Source organism: Camelus ferus, chromosome 23, assembly GCF_009834535.1.
Source record: "Camelus ferus isolate YT-003-E chromosome 23, BCGSAC_Cfer_1.0, whole genome shotgun sequence".
NCBI classification, from domain to species: domain Eukaryota; kingdom Metazoa; phylum Chordata; class Mammalia; order Artiodactyla; family Camelidae; genus Camelus; species Camelus ferus.
Window position 1 is genome coordinate 29,216,985 of NC_045718.1, and position 23,479 is coordinate 29,240,463.

The 23,479-nt window shown below is 32.0% G+C and overlaps 1 protein-coding gene across 13 annotated transcripts in view; it reads left to right on the top strand.

Moving 5' to 3' along the window:
- CDC42BPA (CDC42 binding protein kinase alpha) overlaps positions 1 to 23,479 on the top strand; it is a 239,835-nt gene that overhangs the window by 127,242 nt on the left and 89,114 nt on the right. For 11 of the 13 annotated variants that reach the window (XM_032466574.1, XM_032466571.1, XM_032466572.1 and 8 more), the window contains exons 12-14: positions 9,624 to 9,757; positions 17,152 to 17,394; positions 17,650 to 17,760. In XM_032466574.1, the coding sequence (XP_032322465.1) occupies positions 9,624 to 9,757; positions 17,152 to 17,394; positions 17,650 to 17,760 (488 nt within the window). The remainder of the gene's footprint in view (positions 1 to 9,623; positions 9,758 to 17,151; positions 17,395 to 17,649; positions 17,761 to 23,479) is intronic. The other 2 variants (XM_032466573.1, XM_006188113.3) reach the window with 1 other exon arrangement.

Below are 23,479 nucleotides of genomic sequence, written 5' to 3' on the forward strand. Positions count from 1 at the left end.
CTGCATATGCCTGTCAGTATCTTGAAACCCAGTCTGTCCCTTCCCACCCACCTGTAGGCTTTTAATAGATACTCTTTATCAATTTAGAAGCTCTCTTCTATTTCTCTATTTCTAAGGTTTTTTTAATCATGAATGGGTGTTGAGTTTTGTCAAATATTTTTTCTGTATTAATCGACATGAACTTTTTTTTTCTTTAATTAATCTGTTAATGTGATAGATTAAATTGGTTGATTTTGAAATATTGAACCAGCTTTACATCTCTGGAATATGTACATCCTTAGTCATGGTGTATATTTATTTTTATGTGTTATTGAATTCTATTCCCAGTATTTTGTTAAGGAATTTTGAATCTATATATATGAGGGATATTGGGTTTTTTCTTTTTCTTTTTTCTTTTTTTTATACTGCCTTTGGGTTTTTAGTTTGTTTGGTTTTTTCTTTTTTTGTTGTTTTTTTTGTTTTTTAATGAGATATGATTAATATATAGCATTGTATTAGTTTCAGGTGTACAATGTAATAATTTAATATTTGTATATATTGTGAAATAGTCACCTTAGTAAGTCTAATTAACTTCTATAACCACGCATAGTCACAAACGTTTTTTCTTGTGATGAGGACTTTTAAGATCTATTCTCTTAGCAAGTGTCAAATATACAATATAGTATTATTAACTGTAGTCACTATGTTGTACATTTCCAGTACTTATTTATTATGTAACTGAAAGTTTGTACATTTTGATCATCTTTACTCCCTTAACCTACCCTGCACCCCTACCTCTTATAACCACCAATTTTGTCTCTATGAGTTCTTTTTTTTTTTTTTTTTAAGATTCCACAGTATTTGTTTTCCTCTGTCTCACTTATTTCCTGTAGCACATCTTTCCACATCTTTGCCAACTCTTGTTATTTCTTGTCTTTTGGATGACAGCCATTCTAACAGATGTGAGATGATGTTTCATTGTGGTTTTGATTTACATTTCCCTGATAATTAATGGCTTTGAGCACCTTTTCATGTACCTGTGAACCATCTTTATGTCTTCTTTAGAAAAATGTCTATTCAGCACCTCTGCTTCCTAATCCCCTTTGATGGGATTTTTATTTCTTTGCTATTGAGTTAATGAGTTCTTTACATATTTTCTATATTAAGCTGTTGGCCTTAAAAATAAAAATCAGTTATTTTACCAGCAAAAATGGGTTTCTTTGGGAATAGCAGAAAATTGCAACTTGGGACAAGCAGACCACAACAAAAACCATAGGCAAGTCCATCCAACAAACAAAGGAGAGGAAAATTATTTTATAAAGAAAAATGAGGAGGTTGGGAAGGGTTGTTTTGAGAGAAAGTCTGTTAGAGGAAACTGAGAATTCAGGGTGATGACGGTTTCTCATTGGGTAGGTTCCTGGGGTAGTTGATTTCTCGTATGAGATGCAATGTACATCTTTCCTGTTGGGTCCTGTAATTGATGAGTCTTCTACTGGGGGTGTGTAATGGACAATTCTTCCTGAAATTGATGTAGAGAGGTACTACGTAAGAGTTTCCCTCTTCTGGATTCCCAGCACCATTTTAGTGAGGCTTCCCTTTATTAAGTTTAACAAACACCTTGTCAAGTATAAGATTTGCAGATATTTTCTCTCTTTCCAAATGTAGCTTTTTTATTTTACGATTTCCTTTGCTGTGCAGATTTTTAGTTTGATGTATTCTGTTTGTTGATTTTTGCTTTTGGCATCCCTTGTCTGGCTTTTTGGTATCAGTGTAATACCAGCCTTATAAAATGAGTTGGAGAGTATTTCCTCTTCTTTTATTTTTTGGAAGAATTTGAGAAGGATTGGCATTAATCTTTTTTTAAATGTCTGGAAGAATTTACCAATAAAGCCATTAAATCCTGGGCTTTTCTTTGTTGGAAGGATTTTGATTACTGGTCAATACCTTTATTTTTTTTCTAGTTGCTTGAAGTGTAAAGTTAGGTGTTTGAGTTTGTTTTTTGTTTTTTGGTTAAATATAGGTATTTATTGATAGGAACTTTCTTCTTAGAACTGCGTTTGCTGCATTCTGTAAGTTTTGGTATATTTTTTCCATTTTTGTTTTGTTTCAACATTTTTTTAAGTTTTCTTTTAATTTCTTTATGGTTGTTCAGGAATGTGTTGTCTAATTCACATTTTTGTGAATCTTCCTGTTTCCCCCTTTATTGAGTTCTAGTGTCATACCTTTGTGGTTGCAAAAGATCCTTGGTATGATTTCAGTCTTTCTAAATTTAACACTTGTTTTGTAACCTAACTTGATGTATTTTGGAGAATGTTCCATGTATATTTGAGGAGAATGTATATTGTGCTGCTGTTGGATAGAATGTTCTATATATGTCAGTTAGATCCATTTGGTCTAAAGTATAGTCCATGTCCAATATTTCCTTATTGATTTTCTGTCTAGATGATGTATCCATTGTTGAAAGTAGGATATTGAAGTCCCCTACTATTATTGTATTACTGTCTGTTTCTCCCTTCAGATCTATTGTATTTGCTTAATATATTTAGGGGCTACAAAGTTGAGGTCATAAAAATTTAAAATTACTATATCCTCTTTTTGAATGGACCCCTTTATTATTATATTAAAAAAAAATTTCAGCCTATCTGTGTTCCTAAAGCTGAAGTGAGTCCCATGAGCAACACATAGTTGTATTTTTTTTTTCCCATTCAGCCAATCAGGGTCTTTATGGAAGAATTTAATCCATTTATATTTAAAGTAATTATTGATAGATTTACTAATGTCATCTTATTAATTGTTTTCTGGCTATTTTATAGTTCCTTTGTTCCTTTCTTCTGTTCTCTTACTGACTTCATTTGTGTTTTGATCACTTTCCATTCCCTTATCTTTCTCTTTCATGTATCTACTGAGGGTTTTTGCTTTGTGGATACCATAAGGCTTACATAAACTATCTTATACTTATAAGTCTGTTCTATGTTGATAACACTTGTTTATTCTCTCTGTTTATTATGAAATGGCTTTAATTATTTCCTCTTCAGATGTTTTAGAAGCACATCTGATATGGTTATGATGTTTCCTTCAACCATGGAATGTAATTTAGAAAACTTAAGAGAAAAAAATTCTATTGTATTTACCAGTGTTTTTACATGATTCTTTCTTCCTTCCTAATATTGCTGAGTTCTTTGTTTTGTTGTTTGCTTTCTGTTTAGAGAACTTCCTTTAGCCATTTTTTAAAGATAAGCCTACTGTCAACAAATTCTCTTCATTTTCCTTCCATCTGAGAATGTCCTAATTTTCCCTTAATTCCTAAAGAATATTTTTGCTGGGCATAGGGGCCTGGGTTGATAGTGAAATAAAAATTTTAATATCTGAGAAATATTGTGTTGCTTCCTTTAGGTCTTCCTACTTTCTGAGGAGAAATTCACGGTCATTCTGAGTATTTTTCCCCTTTATCCAAGGTGTTGTTTTTCTCTGGCTGCTTGCAGGGTTTTTCTTTTTCTTTAGTTTTCTGATGTTTAATGGCGTGTTTTGGCATGGAAATAGGGGGGCTTAGTTTGTTTGGTATTTGTTCACCTTCTTGAATCTGTATGTTTATGTCTCTTGCCAAATTTGGGGATTTTTTTTTTTTTTTTAGACTCTATTTTTTCTGAGTACTTTTACAGACCTGCTTACTTTCTCTTCTTCTGGGATTCTGATGACATGGATATAAGATCTTTTGTTATCATCCCACAAGTCTCTGAGGTTCTGTTAATTTTGTTTTCATTCTTTTTTTCCTGTTACTCAGATTGGTTAATTTCTGTAGTTATATCTTCCAGTTTACTGATTCCTCTGATCGCTCCTTTGTGCTGCTTAGTCCAGTCACTGAGATCTTTATTTTATTCATTTCTAAAATTTTCATCTTGTTCTTCTTTAACTTTTTGTTTCTTTGTTGAGACTTTGTATCTTTGCTCAGATCTTCTATTTGTTCATTTGTTTCAAATACATTCATTATCACCCATTGAAGCATTTTTATTATAGATGTGTTAATGTCAGATTATTCTAGCATCTCTGTTATTTCAGCATCAGCATCTGTTGATTTTCTTTTCTCATTCAGGGTGAGATTGCTTTGATTCTTGGTAGGATGAGTGATTTTTGATTAATGATTCTAGATATTATTTTAACCTTCCATTTTAGCTGGCTTTTCCTGATACCACTTCAGCAGTGGAAAGGGGATTACCATCTCCTCACTGACAGGTTGAGGTAGAAATCCAGTTTCCCCACTTGGACTCCCTTGACACTCAAAGAAGAACTGCCTGTTATTTCTGGAAGGGAAGGGGAGTTCCGGCCTCCTGCTTGGTTTCCACTAACACTGTGGTGGGAGTGGCCTCATTACTGCTGGGCAATGATAGAAGTTCTTACTCTCTTCTGACACTACCCCAAAGGGGAAAGGGTGGAGATCCTCATTACTGCTAAGTGGGGTGGAAGTCCTGGTTCCCCATGTGGTCACCACTGATGCTGTGAGTAGGAAGGGGCTTATTACCAACCAAGGGGGTTGAAAATCCTGGCCCCCTCCTCTTATTACCCTCATGGTGTGTTCTAGCACTTCATTATAGCCTCATGTGATTAGAAATATGGCTTCTCACTTGTCTTTTGCTGACACAGGTGGATGTGGGGCCACCGTTTTTTTCTGTGGTGTTTAACTTGAGTAGAGTGGTTATTTTCTAAAACTTTTCTGCTGATTTGCCCCTTTCTTGGTTCTTTGGCCAGAAAGAGTAGGCTTTTGTTGGAGCTTTTGTTCTCTGCTTCTGTTGACATTTCTGGGTTGCTGGCTTCTTTAGCTCTAAGTCTGGGAAATATGAACCAAAAAGAAAACCAAGGAAACTTATCACTGTGTAGTTCCAGTGTTCCTGACACACTGTCCCTGGTCAGTCATCCTTTTTCTCTCCAATTTCAGACCTCTTATGCTTGTTTTATGTATAATGGTGAGAGGTTTTAGTTGTACTTAATGGCAATAACGGGAAATACATCCATTCCATCTTTCTGGGAGCAGAAGTCCCCTGAGTAAGCTTTTAAAATGTAAATTTGATCATATCACAGCTTCAACATACATAAGTATCTTCAGTGGGTCTCCATTGCCTCCAGGATAAAATTTAAATTTCTCAATTTTGATTACAAGGTCCTTCATTATTTTGCGTGTATTTGCCTCTCCAGCTTCATTTCATTACTACTCCTTCACCCACTAATCCTAGCCATGGTGAACTGCTTTTAGTTTCACCTAATCACTTCCAGGTTTTTACATATTTAGTTGATTTTTTTTTCTTATATTCTTTTTCTCCATTCCCCCTTTCATTCACCCATCCATTCATCCAGCCATCTATTTCTTCCTTTCCTTTCCTTTTGTTTGCTTGGAAACACTCTTCACCTGGTAAACTTTTACTCCTCTATGAAAGTTTTCACCTCTGACACATTTTTTAAACATTTTTTTTTATTGAGCTATAGTCAGTTTACAATGTCGTGTCAATTTCCAGTGTAGAGTACAATTTTTCAGTTATACATGAACATACATATAGTCATTGTCACATTCTTTTTTGTTGTGAGCTACCACAGGATCTTGTATATATTTCCCTGTGCTATACAGTATAATTTTGTTTATCTATTCTACATATGCCTGTCAGTATCTGCAAATTTTGAACTCCCAGTCTGTCCCTTCCCACCCTCCTCCCCCCTGGCAGCCACAACTTTGTATTCTATGTCTGCGAGTCTATTTCTGTTTTGTATCTGTGTTCTTTTTTTTTTTTTTAAGATGCCACATATAAGCAATCTTATATAGTTTTTTTCTTTCTCTTTCTGGCTTACTTCACTTAGAATGACATTCTCCAGGGACACCCATGTTGCTGCTAATGGCGTTATGTTGTCATTTTTATGGCTGAATAGTATTCCATTGTATAAATAACCACATCTTCTTTATCCAGTCGTCTGTCGATGGACATTTAGGCTGTTTACATTTTTTAATTTGTATATCGCTTTACTTCTCTCATTTCACTGTTTAGTCTATAAGCTCCTTGAAAACAGGGACTCGGGGTATTTTATTCATTGATGTATCAAAGTACCTATAATAGTACTCCAGATCTTTCATATGTAAGATCTTTGTTATCTACCATTAATGTCTGTCTATCTTTTCTTTACCTCTGGAAGTGTTTTCCAATATTTTAAAACTCCTAGAAAATTATAATACATTTATAATTATTTATAATTTCATTTTAATATCTGCTTTCCTCATCATACTCCAGACTCTAGGGAAGTAGGGTAGAGTTTCTTGGTACCATATAGCAGATACTCAATACATATTTATTGACCATCTGTAAGCAAAAATAAAAACTCAAATTCTCATTTAACAATTTTACATCAGATAATAAATGAATGCTTTTTTGTTTTCTAAATAAAACATTTGTTGTAATCTGTAATGTGCTTTGTAACTCCTATTCTTGATTGCACCTCCACGTACTTTCTCAGCTCTCTAAAATAGCTCTCCCTTTCTTTGTCTGCCTGTGTCCCTTTCTCCCTCTGTCTCTGTCTGTCTCTCACTCTTACATATACTCACATATTGTCCTACATTATGTACGTAAAGGAGAAAGATAGTGAATGGAGGGAGATGATAATAGGGGAACCTGCTTTCCTTCATCATGGTTAGAGGTAACATCTCTCCACATCATGAGAGTTACAAATTATTTTAGAAATAAAACCGTAGTGGAAAAGCTTTGACACTGCTCTTGTGTGTCAGAGAGAGGTGCTTTAATTGTTCGTTCTACCAGCCTCCCTGACTCCAGTCTCAGCCGCTCTGCAGTTTGTCAGCATTCCACTGTGAGTGCTGTGGTATGCATGTGCTTTTTTTGCCCTTCTTTTAAGTCCTATACCATCCATATAACCTGCCACACAATTTGTATTTGATTTTCTGCTTTATTTATGATTTAAAGAGTTTTACTCTTGTGTTCCTAACTTATCTCCTTCAAGACAGAGATCATTTTTTATATTTTTCTTATATACCACGCAGTGCAAAGAAAATTACTACATATTGTGCCCTCATTAAATCCTCATTACTAGCAGATTGAGTTTCAGAATTCTACTAGCAGCTGTGAGCTAAAAACCATTCAGTTGTTATGAGCTAACCCCATTTTCCTAGTACTGCTTTTCTATTTATTCACTAAAACTAGTTTTTAATAACTTCATCTCAATTGTTATGGCTAATTGTGTTGTTATATATTTGATAGATATTTTTGATAGCCTTTGAGGATTTCTTTCGAAGTTTTAATCGAATTCACTGTTCTAGTTCAAGTGAAGGCTCTTCTGCCTGAGCCATTTTACAGTAGTTGGCCAAAATTCAATGAATTCTGAATTTTTCTTGATTTGTTTTTTTTTATCTTGGGGAAATATAAAATTCTATGTATTCCAAATTACAAGTGCCATACTTCTCTCCATATTAGAGGATTTAAAGTAATTGATTGGGTTTGTCTTCTCCAACACTTCTTTATCCAGTACATTTCCTCATGTACTTGTCATAAATTATATGTTATTGTTAAATGAATATTTTGAGCTTTTTGTCCATTTTAAAAGTATCTGAAATATGAATGACAAAAATCTGACATGTATTTTGTATATCTACTTAACTCCATTGCAAAGCTGCCAAAGTGAAATGGCTGGGATATAACTAAAATTTAACCCATATTGAAATAAAACAATAAAAACATCTTTAAAGACTATTGAAGCTAGCCCATTTAATACATTTTACTGTAAACTTTATATGACGTAGACGTTTTGTGAAATACTGCTTTCATTTTTGTTTCTAATACAGAGCAGTTTAGATAAGTAAATGACTCAATAATTTGAAAAAAAAATTTAACATGCTAGGGAAGAACTTTTCAAAGTTGAAGAAAGGAAGTAAGCGTTCTCAGAAGGTATTACTAAATGCACCATGTTGCTACTTTAGATTAATATACCTTAACCATAAGATTAAATGACCCCAGAAATGACAGAAGTGTCATTTAGTTGTCACATACTAAATTTTGACTCCAAATTATTAGAAATAGGAAACTAAATTGATTTCTTATTAAAAATTGTTGAAATCCTAAAAATGCTAAAAACTTAAAATAACAAAATATCATTTTAATATGTTTGAAAAAATTAGTTATAAGCAGAAAAATTCCCACGTGAACTGCTGAAATTTGAAAAATGATAAAAATGTAATTTTCTGAATATAAGACTAAACACTCTATGATCCTTAACATTAGACATCCCTTGATCTTTTTTACTGTTCTTCAACTAAAACACTTATTAAATCATACTATTAAGGCAAAATGAAAACTAATTAAATGCAACTTTGTAGATATTTTTGAAATTGCTAAAAAATATGCTATCTATAAATATGTTTAGACTTTCAAAATACCTAAGATAACTAAATTTTTAATAAATCTATAAGTTTAAGTCACTGAATATTAGTAAATTATTTAAAGAATCTAGAATCAGTTAGTGTGTAATACACGAATGCATGCAAGTGACTTTGACTACAGAACTTATCTATACAAATGAAATGCTCTTTTCAACAGGACTAATATGTTATAAACACTTGTTCATTTATTGAAAGCATCAAATTCAACAATGTGCAGTGATTTGTACATTTGTTCCCGATCTTTAATTTGCAAATGAGTCACCTGAGGATCTTGTTGAAATACAGATTTTGATTCATTAGGTTTGGGATGGGAGCCTGAGATTCTGCATTTCTAACAAGCTCCCAGAGGATGCTAATACTACTTGTCTGGGGATGACACTCAGAGTAACAAGGTTGTAAAGAATAGAAAATATTCAGAACAAAATTAGCAATGAATATGTTTAGGTTTCTGTTTTCACTGGCTTCAGTTCTTTAATTTGCTAATTTACTTTTAATGCCAGGAATATCTCATATCAATTTATTACATTTTACTTAAGCACATGTTAAAATTAATAATTTCATTTTGTTTTATAACTTCTGAATTGATAATATTAAACATTATTTAATTACGATGCTTTTTAAGTTAGAGAAGTTGATGTAAGAATTGATGGACTCTAGTTAGCTCTGATACTCATTTAGCAATGTGACTTTAGTCAAGTTACTCGATTTCCTAAGCCTCTTTCAGATATTTGCTTTTAGAAATTAATATTTATTCTTCAAATCACCACTAGTGAGTGAAACCGGACTAGGTGGTCTGGAACCACAGTATTAGAAGCAAAACCGTCATACAGTAATTTGAGTAATAGCAGTGTAAGAATGGTAACCAACAGTAAGGGACATCTTGTATGTTTTGTTTGTTTGATTGGTTTTGTTCTTTTTTGTTAAAGTTTTAAGTTTTTAATTGGTTGTGGAGATACTGTTTGTGGAAGTATGTTTTTTTTTTTCCTAATAGATACGTAAGGCATTTTTGCATATAAATTTTGCTCTTCACACTGGCCTTATCCATTCACCATTATTACAGTGAACTGATAAGCATTTAATTGTCACAAGTCACTGGTATGTGGTGTCCATAAGCCTAATACCAAATTCAAAATACTTTATTTTTTTAATTTAGTTGTTTTAAATCTTGGTTTTAAGTGTTCGTTTTTATGCACATAGTAAAAGAAACATTGTCTCCTCTTTTTAGAATCAAGTCACTTGGAACAGCAACTTGAAGAAGCTAATTCTGTGAGGCGAGAGCTAGATGATGCTTTTAGACAAATCAAAGCTTATGAAAAACAAATCAAAACACTACAACAAGAAAGGGAAGAATTAAATAAGGTAAAAATATGTGGATAGATTGTTAAAGCCTGTTCTGAATTCTTAATCTTGTATAATTTATATACTGGAAGCATTCATAATGAATTACAATAAAATATAGTACATTTTATCTGTAGAAAGTTGGTTTAAAAAATTCAACAGTTATTTTGGTGTATATAATTTGATGAATGGCTAGCAGTGAAGAAACTTTTATATTTTTGAGGCTTTAAAGTTCAGGATCTTTTGTTCTTATGTAAAGTTAATAATGAAAGGACTCAACTAAAAGTAAATGTTATTGAAAAAAATATTATGAATGAGAAAAGATTAAAATCTGTTTATTGTCTGGAATAGTTGGAAATACAGACATACTTTCACTGTGACTTGCTAAAATGAACATTCTTAAAAGGTTATAACAAAATTCCTTTAATTTTTCAATCGTTTTTTAAAATGTCAGTTTATCTCTCAAAGCATGGTTGAAATAAGCTAGTTATTTTCATGAGAACTTTGTGACCACTTGAGTAGTGTTATAAATATCAACAAAATGTTTTAATAGTTAAGACACTGTGAAAACAGTACAATAGGGTATATAATATTCAAGCACTAGAGAAAAATACTTCACTTAAATGACACGCTGTGTGTACTTTGCCTTTCAATAACAAAGTTTAAAATGTTGGAATTAATACTAGCCAACACAAAAAGAATTAAATGGTTTATGATATAGTATAAATTATATTCAATGATGTAGTATATAATTCACTAATAATACAGATTGTCGTTCTGGGAAGACTTATGATAAGTCTTGCTGCCTGCGAGGAAGTGAAGGTAATTAAAAATAAAACAAATAACCTTTTGCTGATGAAACTAATCAAAAAGACTAACAGAGAAAGTTATCAAGGTCAAATTGAATTAGATTAGTATTTTTTTACTTTTTTTTTTGATGCACTTTCAAGCGGTGTTGTGTATAGATCTGTTTATATTCATGACCAATTTAATAATATTTGGAATTTATAACAGTTAAATGTTCTATCTGTTTTAATAATAATATTATATTAGTGGTTACTATTATGTATTTAAAGGTAGGATTACTCAGCCAAACTTAGTTAACATAATAAGGATGAGCATCTGATTTCTAGATTTATAGTGACAGATATTTTGCCAATTTTTAGTAAATTTTAATATTAAAAATCCTTTTAGTATATTTTGAGAAGAGGGTAATGCTGAAATGAAACAAATCATATTGATAAAGAATTTTAAGTGATTTGCCTAATATCCTACAAGCAGCAGATATTTTTAAGATTTTTTTCATTTGATGCTTATAAAAGAATCAATGTAACATTATATAAATTTTGATGTAAATGATAAAATGGACCTAGCATCCAACTTAAAACATAGAACATTACCTATTTTGTGGCATAGCTTTGGGTAGTCATTTCCTATTCCTTTCTCTTCACTTCCCTGACCTTGGTAATCACTGTTCTGTTTTATGTTAATCATTCCCTTACTTAGGAAAAACATTTATCACATATTAGTATGTCTATACTCAGTATATTAGTGTTGCTTGTTTTTGAGCTTTGTAAAGTAGTGTATGCAATTTCTTGCAATTTGTTTTTTTTACTCGGTGTTATGTTTCTAAGATTCATCCATGTAGCTGTAGCTCATCCATTTAGTTGGTGTATAATATACCATTATGTCAACACCCACAATTTATTCATCTAATTTTTTGTTTGCAGACATTTTTAGGTTGCTTATAATTGATAGCTACTATAAATGATACTGCTATGAACATTGTTGAACATGCATCCACACACACACACACACAAATAAAAATAGAATAATTGGGCCATACACAATGCACAAATTCTATTTTTTATGATAATGTCAAATCATTTTTGACTGCTTATAGCAATTTATACTCCCACTAGTAGTGTGTAGAAGTTTTTATATTCAATGATACTTCATAATAGTAGATACATTATTGTTGGCCAGCCTAATCTAAATTGATATTTTAAGTCTAAAATGATGTTTTAGTATGGCCTTAATTTGCATTTCTCTAATTACTAATGAGGATGAGTATCTTCACAAAAGTCTATTTATCATTTATATTTATTCTTTTGTGAAATGCCTCTTAAAATCCTTTATACATTTTTCTGTTGGGTTGTTTGTCTTTTCCTTATTGTAAGAATTCTTGAAAGTTTCTGGACATTCACATTTTTTGTCAATTATGTACATTACAGATGTTTCCCAGTTAGTGACTTATCTTTTCACTTTCTTTATGGAATCTTTTAATTAACAAAAGTTTTTGATCTTAATATAGTCAAATTTATCAAGCTTTATCTTTACAATTAGTGCATTTGCTGCCTTATGTAAGGAATCTGAGGTAAAAAACAGTTCTAAATTTTTATCTTGCAGTTCTTAAGTTTGGTCTTTCATATTTAGGCTTATTTTTAATGAATCAGAAATTAATTTTTGTGGATCATAAGGAACCAATTTCACTATTTCCCATGCAACTAACCAGTTGTTTATTTACTAAATAGGCCCTCCTTCCCTCAGTGATGTGCAATGTCAACTCTTTCATATATTAAATTTTCGTTTATTCATGGGTCTGTATCTCAACCCTCTATTCTTGAAAAACTGTGATGGGAAATGATTAAAGTTGTATTAAATCTATAGAGCAACTTCAGGAGAACTGACATCATTACAATATTGAGTCCTTAAGTTCTTATCCATATTTATTCTAAATGCACACACAGATTTCAAGAACAGAGCAGAGTATTACGATTTACATACAGCAAAACATTAACCACATGGCTTCCCTGTATACCAGTTCTTACCTTTAGAGCAACACAATGAGAGCTGGATGGATGGATGAAATCCTACACAGACAGAGTCTGTATGGTAGAGGAGGAGCCTTGGAAGAGTGAATCAGGGGGGTTTTATAGAGAAGAGAGGCAGATGCTTTCTGCTTCCCTCATTTCTACTTACCTTTCTGAGGGTTTCCTTGGAAACCTAAAGAGAAGGATGGAGGACCCATTGGAATAAAAATAAATCACCAGTGGAAAGATAAGCCCAAGTCTCCAGCTCTATGAAGAGGATATCTCCCTGGTCCAGGCTCTTATCTCTCTCTCCGCCCCTCCTTGAAATGTAAACACAGAAGTCCAGGAGTTAAATCGCTTTGGAGTTTTCTAACTATCTAAATTAGTCATAAATTACTTTACAAGGTTTTTAGGCCCTAAGTTTCAGTAAAACTTGCCTAGAAAGGTCTAACTGTACAAGAACATAAAATTATTTTCTCTGCAGCCCCACAGTCTTTTTATCCACAAACATGGTATATCTTCTGTGTATCTTTAAAGTCTTTTAAAATGTTTCTCCTTAATATTTTATGCAGGTCTCGTTTGCCTTTCCTTAAATGTTTTTTTTCTGTGTTTTCATATTATAAATGGAATCTTTAAAAATTATATTTTCTTACTGATTCTATTCTAGCAGCATTGCTAAACTCTTATTAATTGTAAAACTATATTTGAGGTTCTTTATGATTTTCTCAAATAATAACAGTTTTGTTTCTTCCTCTTGATTTTTCCCCCCACTCTTCTTTCTTTTCTCATCTTACTGTATTAGCTAGGACCTCCAATACAATGTTGAATAGAAGTGATGATATTGGGTGTCCCTACCTTACTCCTGATTTCAAAGAAAATATCTTTAAATATTTCACCATTAATAATAATATTTTCTGTACGTTTTTTGTAAATATTTTTTATAAGGTTAAGAAAGGTTTCTTCTATTCCTGTTTTGCTAATCATTTTTATCGAGAATGTGTATTGAATTTATTAAATGTGCTTTTCTGCACAGTATAGCAACAAATTTCTAGAAATTTGATGAAACAACATTGCCCATGTATTGTCTCCTAAAAAATAATATGATAGTATAGGTAACACTTATGTAGCTTCAGTTCCAATAGTACTGGTTTAAGTGCTTTCCATATTTAGATCATTTAATCTTTTAAAGAAACGTATGATTTAGGTAGCAGCAGCAGCAGCAGTAGTAGTAGTGGTTGTCCTCTTTTCATTTACGAATGATGAGACTGCACACAGAGAAATTAAGTACCTTTACTCAAGATCGTAGAGCTAGAAAGTGGGGGAACTGGAATTTCAACACAAAGAGTCTAGTTCCAGAGTTCATGTTTATCCACTTTATACAACTGATTTGCTAATGTCTTTTTTTTAAAGGAGTTTTAATTTGTTTTCTGTAATAACATTGGCTTATAATTTTTTTTTCTTATCTTTCTGGTTTTTTTCTGGTATCAAGGTTATACTGGTCTCAGAATGAGCTGAGTAGCACTGCCTCTTTTTCTGTTCTTTAGAAAAGTTTGTATAAGAGGGACATTTTGTTCCTTGAAACACTGGCAGAAACATCTGTAAAACCATCTGAGCCTGGAGATTCTTTCCCACTGAAGGGAGTGGGAAAATTTTCTTAGCTATTGGTTTAGTTACTTTAATTGTTACAGGACTATTCAGGCATTCTATTTCTTCTTGAAACAGTATTGATAAATTGTATTTGCATAAGTTGACAGATAAATTGATGTAAAGTTTTTCATTGCATTCTTTTATCCTTTTTATTTCTCCTAGATTTGAAGTTATAATCTCTCTTTCTTAATGTTATTTCTTTGTGCGTTTATTCTTGTTCCCTTTTTGACATCACCAGATATTTAGTGAGATCAAAAACCAACTTCTGGCTTTGTTGTTCTTCATTATTCTCATGTTTCTTTTTCATTAATTTATGCACTTTATTATCATCTCATATTTGGACCAAAGGCTTAATGTATTGTTCTATCTCTAACTTTTTATGTGGAATTTCATTGAGTTTCAACTTCATTTTTTGGTTTCAATATAAGTATTGCAGACTATAAATTTATATATAAATTTATATATGTATATCTTTTACTAAGCACCCTCAAGTTTTAGTATGTACTAAACATTTTTTATTGTTTTTTGATTTTAAAAATTTTCAGTTCTAAATGTTTTAATATTCTTTATGATTTTTCTCCTTGACCAGTGAGTTATTACAGAATTTAGCCCTTTTTTTTAAATTCTATTTCAGTGGTATTGTTATTAAAGAACTTGATCTGTATGATATCTGTTCTTTGAAACCTACTCAGATTTACTGCATGACCTAGACTGTTTCATTTTTAAATATTCAATATATGCTTGAGAAGAATGTGTTTCCCAATATTGGATGCAAGTTCTATATATGAAGCTTGCTAATTAAGCTTTTCAAATCTTCTTTATATTCAGTGTTTTTTAATTACTTGTTTTATATGTTAATGATTGAGAAATTGGAATTTCTCATTATGATGATGTATTCACCAATTTTTCTATGAAGTTCTAGCAGTTTTTTCTAATACACTTTGAGTCTGTCTTATGGAAGCACAAAATTTAGAATGGAATTTCTTTCTAGTTAATAGAATTTTATCACTGTGTGCTATAAAAATACTTTTTCTGTTTAAGTCTAGGTTTTGTTTCTTAATTTGGTATAACAAACTGCCTTTAACTGGTGAACTTAACCCTGTAATACTTACTTTGATTAATGTGTAAGGACATGTTTCTACCACTTGTGCCTTTTTGCTTTCTGTTTGTCATGCTTTTTCTATGCTTATCTTTGTTTCCTTTCTTGCTCTTTTTTTAAATTGTGCAAAATACATATAACATACAGTTTGCTGTCCTAACCATTTTTAAGTGTACAGTTCAGCAGTGTAAAATACATTCACATTGTTGTTAGACCAATCTCCAGAATTCTTTTCATCTCGCAAAATTTTTTTCTTGATTTTTAGTTGAGGTTTTAGTTTGTTTTTTGTTCCCATTTTACTCACTACTCATTCTAGCAGTTTCTAATAGAATTGAATTTTATCATGTGTATTTAATAAAGTCTAGATTTAATATTTTAAACTACTGCTCCCAAACAATTTGAGAACTTTTAGCTCTATTACCTCTTCCCAACTACTGTGCTGTTTTGATATTTTATTTATATTATATTATATTTCACTTATATCATTTTTGTTTACTGTACAAATGAGACATTTTAGTAATGCAATCTTATATTCAAGTTTATTTACATTTATATTTGTGTTTGCCAGTTTCTTAGCTCTCCACTTCTCTTTCATTGGACCTTCCTTCTAAAATCAGTTTTCTTTTTCCTGAAATAAATGTTTTAGAGGTTCCTTTAGTGCAGAGCTGATTGTAGTAAGCTCTGTCAATTTTTGTTGGTATGAAATTCGTTATTTTTTAAACTCATACTTGAAAAGTAATTTTTCTGGATGTACAATTTTAATTATTTTCTCATCTCTTTTAAAAATACTTTTCCCTGTTACTATTGTTACTTCTTAAATATCTACTCTATCTCCCCCCCCCCCCCCTTTTTGAGGAATAGGTGATTTGGGTTTTTCTTCTCCCTCTGATTTCTTTTTTTTAAATTTTTACTTGTTGTTATATGTTTTATTTTTTAAAGTTTCAGGATTTGAGTTTCTTTTTATTTTTCTTGCTTCATAAAGGTAGAGCTTTATATATTGTTGGATTCATGTTTTTAATTTTAATATTTACATTTTTTTCATTTCTAAATGTTCTATGAAGTTGTTTTATAAATCTGCTTGGTCATTTTTAATAGTCTTTTGTCATTTTCCCATTTTTAGGATTTCCTTTTATTTCTTCAAACATTTCATATATAGCAGTTTTATCAGTATCTGATAATTCTAATATCCAAATACCATTGGGGTTTATTTTTATTGTTTATGTTATTTGCTTATTTATGGTTGTTTTCCTTTGGGTGTTTGGGAATCTATGGTTGTGAGCTCATATTTGTGTGTTCTTTAAAAAAAAACCAAAAACCCTAGATTTCATTAAGGCTCTTCCTCAAAGAACATTTACATTTCCTTTTGCTGGGAGGCAGGTAATTCTACTGACCTGAGGCTACCTTGGCCCCTTCTAAGTTTCTCATTTTTATTAGAGTGTAGCTTTTCTCCTCACTTCTTGCCCAAGATTTTGTCTCCACATCAAGTACAGCCCTTGTTTTTATCATTTGTAATCATTCAACATATTTTTTTTAATCTCACAAGTGTCCATTAAATTTCACAAAATCTTTATTTTGACCATTATATCTTGTATTCCTATACATTTACTTAGAGAAACTAAGGTACCAGAAGGTTAAATGAACTGTTCCTTTGCAGTTAGTATGTTAGCATAAGGAACTGAGAATATGAACAGAGCACCATGCTCTTAGTATCTGTTCATAAGTAGTTCATTTCTTTTTAATTTTGTTCTGAAGTGAATAATTTTGGCTCTTCTTGACTTCATGATAGCTATTTTGATGGCCAAATTGGGTCCTTAGGTTGCAGATTGGTAACTTATATTCTTTTTATAAAACTGTAGGAACTAGTCCAGGCTAGTGAGCGATTAAAAAACCAATCCAAAGAGCTGAAAGACGCACACTGTCAGAGGAAACTGGCCATGCAGGAATTCATGGAGATCAATGAGCGGCTAACAGAATTGCACACCCAAAAACAGAAACTTGCTCGCCATGTCCGAGATAAGGAAGAAGAGGTGGACCTGGTGATGCAAAAAGTTGAAAGCTTAAGGCAAGAACTGCGCAGAACAGAAAGAGCCAAAAAAGAGGTTAGTAGTCAGGCAAATTTTGTAGTGCCCATGGGGTAGTGATTAAAGCTTCTTTTTCAGACTAGTGACATAATATATATTTCATTCTTTAATTTTTGAAAACAAAGTTATTTTTTTAGTTTGGTAATACTGTTTAATATGAATTTCAGCATTTGAGTTATCTTCCTATTGCAAGGTAAATTCCCATGGGGGAAAACATTTTATTGGAAAAACAATTATAAACATGAAATCTGCTTTTTTCATTTTATTTTAAAGCTGGAAGTTCATACAGAAGCTGTAGCTGCTGAAGCATCTAAAGACAGGAAATTGCGTGAACAGAGCGAGCACTATTCTAAGCAACTGGAAAATGAATTAGAGGGACTGAAGGTATCGTTTGACTTCACATTTATGAAGTTGAATTAATTTTTGCCTCTTTATGCTTAGTAGGGCTATTAGTTATTTACTGTTTTTGATACACAGTAGAAACTAGCTATCTTTCAAACATAGTGTTCTTAACTCTCATTCTTATCCATAGGAAGCTGTTGTAGACGTCCTAATCATTCTGTAAGGAAAAGGAAAGCTATGTTTAGTGGGGAGAAGTCTATCAGGAAAGAGTTAAAATATTTATGAAGGGCTGCATATCTGGACAAGATATTTTGATAATCTGCGTGGGAGGCATGATTAGGTGTCCAGACCCTCTATCTTTTAAGTGATTTAGGAGAGGCTCAGGGGTATCTTTGCAGATACTTCTGTTAAATGGGATAATTGGCATGGACTAACACATCTCAGCAGAAGTGCTTAACAAGGGAAATCCTGTGCCAGCTCTAGAGTTGGACAATCTGGTTTTAGTGCCTAGCCTCATCAGTTACTAGCTGTGTAATGCTGGACAAAACATTGGACCAATATTTTCTCATTTGTAAAACCCAATCTCATTGGTTTTATGTAACAAGTATGTAAGCTGATACATCATAAGTGCTTAGAAACTATTAGCTATAATAATAATAATAATATGATATCTGTCAAAGTGAGAGAATTAGTATTAAATTGACATTTTATTTCCATAACATTAAATTATAATCTGAGTGTGATATCTGCCTTTACTTGACTCTAACCCTTACATATCCTGTTTCCTCTGCATTGTCTGCCAGCTCCCACCTCCACCCACTCCTTGCCTAAACATGCCTAGTCTACTATCTTATTCATCCAGCAAATAAAAAAGCCAAGTTGAAAGCCGTCTCAGGAAGTCTAAATATATCTTATTCTGTACTGCTATAGAATTTTGTTAATAACTTTACAATAGTTCTTACTGTAATTATATATTCACAAAATGTTTCCCCACCCAAACTATGACCTAGCTTATTGAAAACACAGACTGGTATATTATTAACCTGGCACAAGGCCAAATATTTAATATGTGTTTAAAAAATGTATTATATCAATGAAAGAATGATGTGGTAGAATTGGTCAGAACTTGCTTTTTCTCTGATGATTGAATATTTATGGTTGCAAGTAAGATTTCTCTGCTAGAAATACAAATATAAACTAGATATTATGTCTTATTTTGTTTAGGGGATTGTTTTGTTTATTTGATTAATCATGATTGCACGGTTGTGGCTAGCTTTCTGAAGTAGAGGTGTTTCTTCTGTAAATACCTGTGCTTCTAGGGAAGGATTAATGTGTAGAAGGCGTTACATTAGCATCTCAAATAACTTACAGTCAGGGACTGCCTTGTTTCCAGCACTACCTTAGGTGATTTTGGTAATAAACAAGAATCATAAAGTACAAACTGGAAGAAATCTAAGATTATTTGCATTTGAGGAAAGTGAGACGCAGAAGAATTAAGGATTTTATAGTCATTATTGATAAAGTGCAATTTAAACCCAGGTTTTCTAAGTCTCAGTGCCAATCTGTTCACTGGTTTGCCTTCCTTTTTTCTTTTCCGTAATAAACACTGCTGCATTGAAAACTTGGAATCACATGTATTTATCTACTGATCAAACACTCATAATCTCTTGTATCACTTACAAATTTGGGATAATAATAAAAATACCCAGTAAATAAGTTAATGCCCTTAAAATGCTTAGCCCATGGCCTGGCACCAAGTAAAGGCTCAATGAGTGTTAGTTTTTATTATTATCATACTATCATTTCTTTAGGATATTTTCTAGAAGTAGAATTTCTGGATTGAAAGTTATACACATGTCAGTTTTGAAGCCTATTTTTGCCCTTTTACAAGGTTGTAGGAATCTTCACTCCATTAAGAATACTTTGCAATAGAATTTAAGAGAAAAAAAAGTGCTTGAATAATAGTTAGAAACTTTTAATACCCCACTTCCAATAACAGAACATATAGACAAAAGATCAGTAAGAATATAGAGGTCTTGAACAACACCATAACCAACTAAAACTAACAGACATGTATTAAAAAAAAAAAAAAAAAGTCCACCCAAAAACAGCAGAATACACATTCTTCTCGAGCAATTGGCACATTCTCCGGGATAGACTCAGTGTTAGGCCAAAATATATCTCAATAAATGTAAAAAGATTGAAATCACACACAGTTTCTACTTCACCTCAGTGAAATGAAGGTAGAAATCAATAACATAATGAAAACTGGAATGTTCAAAAATAAGTGGAAATTAAACAAGACACTCTTTACCAACCAGTGGATCAAAGAAGAAATCACAAGGGGAATTAGAAAGTACTTATAGATTGATCAAATGAAAACACCACATGGGGTGCAGTGGAGGCAGTGTGCAGAGGCAGATTTATAGCTGCAAATGCCTATATTAAAAAGGAAGAAAGATCTCAAATCAGTAACCTAACTTTATATCTTATAGAACTAGAAAAAGAAGAGTAAAGGAAACAAAGCCAGCAGAAGGAAAGAAATAATAAAGATTAGAGCAGAGTTCAATAAAATGAAAACAGAATAATGATAAAGAGAATTAAACCAAAGTTGATTCTTTGAAATATCAACAAAATTGACAAATTAGCTAGCCTGAGAGAGAGGAGGGAGGGAGGAAACAAATAACTAACATTAGAAATGAAAGTGGATATTACTACCTTTCATCAGAAAGCCAAAGGAATGTAAGAGAATGCTATGAACAACTCTGTGCCAACAAAGTAACCTAGGTGAAATGGACAGCTCTAGAAGCGCACATATTACCACAACACAATACAAAATAGAAAGTCTCAACAGACTTACAAGTAAACAAAGAGATTGAATCAGTAATAAAAAACCCTCCTGACAAAGAAAAGACCAGGACCAGACGGCTTCACTAGTGAACTGAACCAAACATTTAAGGAAGAATTAACAACAGTTCCTCTTAAACACTTCCACAGACTACAAAAATAGGGAGCACTCATTCCATAAGGCCAACATTACCCTTATACCAAAGCCATATTAATAGTATCACAAAAAAAATTATAGACCAGTATTCCTAATGACAGTAGATACATAAATCCTTAACAAAATACTAGCATACTGAATTTAAAACCATATTAAAAGGAATACAAACCATGGCAAGCTGGGTTCTATCTGAAGAATGCAGGAGTGGTTAGATACAAGAAAATAAATCTATGTATTACATCACATTAAAAGAAATGCACTGAGGAACCAAAAAATTCGTAACATACTTAATGTGTATGCATGTAACAACATAGCACCAAAATACATGAAGCAAAAACCAATGGAAGTGTGAAGAAAAATAAGTCAGTCCACTATCCTAGCTGGAAATTTCAACACAACTCTATCAGAAATGGACAGATCGAGCAGGCATAAAATTAGTAAAGACAGTTGAACTCAACACCATCATCAATCAAATTGATATAAGGACATCTATAGATTACTTCATCAACAACAGCAGAATACACATTTGTCTCAAGCTTACATGTCATCCACCAAGACAGACCACATTCTGGGCCATAAAATAAACCTTAATAAATCCTTAACAAATTTAAAAGAACAGGAATCATACTTTGCTCTCAGACCACAATGGAATTAGACTAGATGTCAATAATAAAAAGATAGCTGGAAAATTCCAGAATACTTGGAAGAAAGGTAACACTCTTCTCAATAACACGTCAAATAAAATGTCTCGTGAGAAACTTAAAAATATTTTGAACTAAATGAAAACGAAAACACAACTTACTAAAATTTGTGGGATGTAGTAAAAGTAGTGCTTAGAGGGAAATTTATAGCACTGAATGCATATATTAGAAAAGAAGAAAGATCTAAAATTAATTGTCTTAGCTTCCACCTTAGGATACTAGAAAAAGAAGCGCAAATTAAATCTAAAGTAAACAGAAGAAAAATAATAAAAATTAGAGCAGAAATCCATTAAATTGAAAATAGGAAACCAATAGAAAAAAATCAGTGAAACCAAAGCTTATTCTTTAAAGAGATCAGTGAAATCAATAAGCCTCTAGCCAGGCTAATTAAGGGGAAAAGGGATCCCTTTATCTATTTTTGACAGAAATTACAGTAAGTTTTCTAGCATGGAACTGTTCTTACATTCTGGAAATCAGTTGCTCACATAATAGTTGAATTTCAATATAACAGTAGACTACAAATGTTAACATTTTATTGACAGTTTTTGCTGTTAAATTTAATATTGAGATGAGTCTGGTTTTATTATTTGTATGCTGTTTTGGAGAAGTTTTGTTTCAGGGTTCTCTTAACTTATATAAAGTAGAGTAAAGTAAAGCTTTCCTTCTTTTTCTGTGCTCATAGAAATAAACTCTTCCTTGAAATTTGAAAAAAAATTCTCTTGCAACCACATTCTTTGTTGCTGCATAGTAGCCTGTCCTTTATTTTATTGTTGATTTGTTTTGAGCCAATTTGGTTTAATTATATTTTTCCAGTAAAGTGTCTTTCAAACAGATTTTCACACTTAAAAGCAATGTAAGGTTGAATACTTTATATAAATTTAATAACTCCCCTGGGAACTTGGGAAGAAGAGGAATTACCTATAGATAATAGTTTATATTATCTCATATATTTATAATTCTGTTCACACTAAAATTCCTTTAAATGTTTTCTTCTCTTTTCAGTGGTAAATCTTTTTGTAAAGAGTATACTTAATCTATGTTTTGCCTAGTGTGCTTTCTAACAAATTTTTAGCTTTTTAAAAAATTGGGATACAGTTGATTTACAGTGTTGTGCTAGTTTCTGGTGTACAGCAAAGTGATTAAGTTATACATATTTTTTTTCATAAGTTATTACTAGACGTTGAATATATTTCCCTGTGCTATACAGAAGGACCTTGTTGTTTATCTATTTTATTTATAGTAGTTTGTATCTGCTAATCCCAGACTCCTAATTTATCTGCCCCCCTTCCACTTTGATAACTGTAAATTTTTTTCTGTCATTGAAGTAAGTTCATTTGTCTCATTTTTTAGATTCCACATATAAGTGATATCATATGATATTTGTTTTTCTCTCTCTGACTTACTTCGTTTAGTATGATAATCTCTAGGTTAACTTTTTGATTGTAAAATAACACAAATAAAAAAAAAAAAGAAAAGAGAGAGAGCACTACTAATATCAGAAATTATAGCAGGGACATCACTGCACAACTGATGTACATTAAAAGGCTAATAAAGGAATACTGTGACCAATTCTATGCCCACAAATTTGATAACTTAGATCAAATGGACCAATTTCTTGAAAGACACAAGCTACAAAAACTCAACCAAGAAGAAAGAAAGAATCTGAAAAGGCCTCTGTCTATTAAAGAAATTGAATCAATAATTAATAATCTTCCGGAACAGAAAGCACCAGGACCAAATGTGTTCACTGGTGAATTCTACCAAACATTTAAGGAGGAAGTCATACCAATTCTCTACAGTTGCTTTCAGAAGGTAGAAGTAGAGGAAATACTTCCTAACTCATTCTATGACACCAGCATTATGCTGATACCAAAACCAGAAAAAGACGTTACAAGAAACGACAGCTATAGACCAACATACCTCACAGACATAGATGCAAAAGTCCTCAACAAAATATTAGCAAATTGAATCCAGCCATATATAAAAAAAATTAATACACCACAACCAAGTGGGATTTTATCCCATGTATGCAAGGCTGGCTCAGTATTTGAAAACC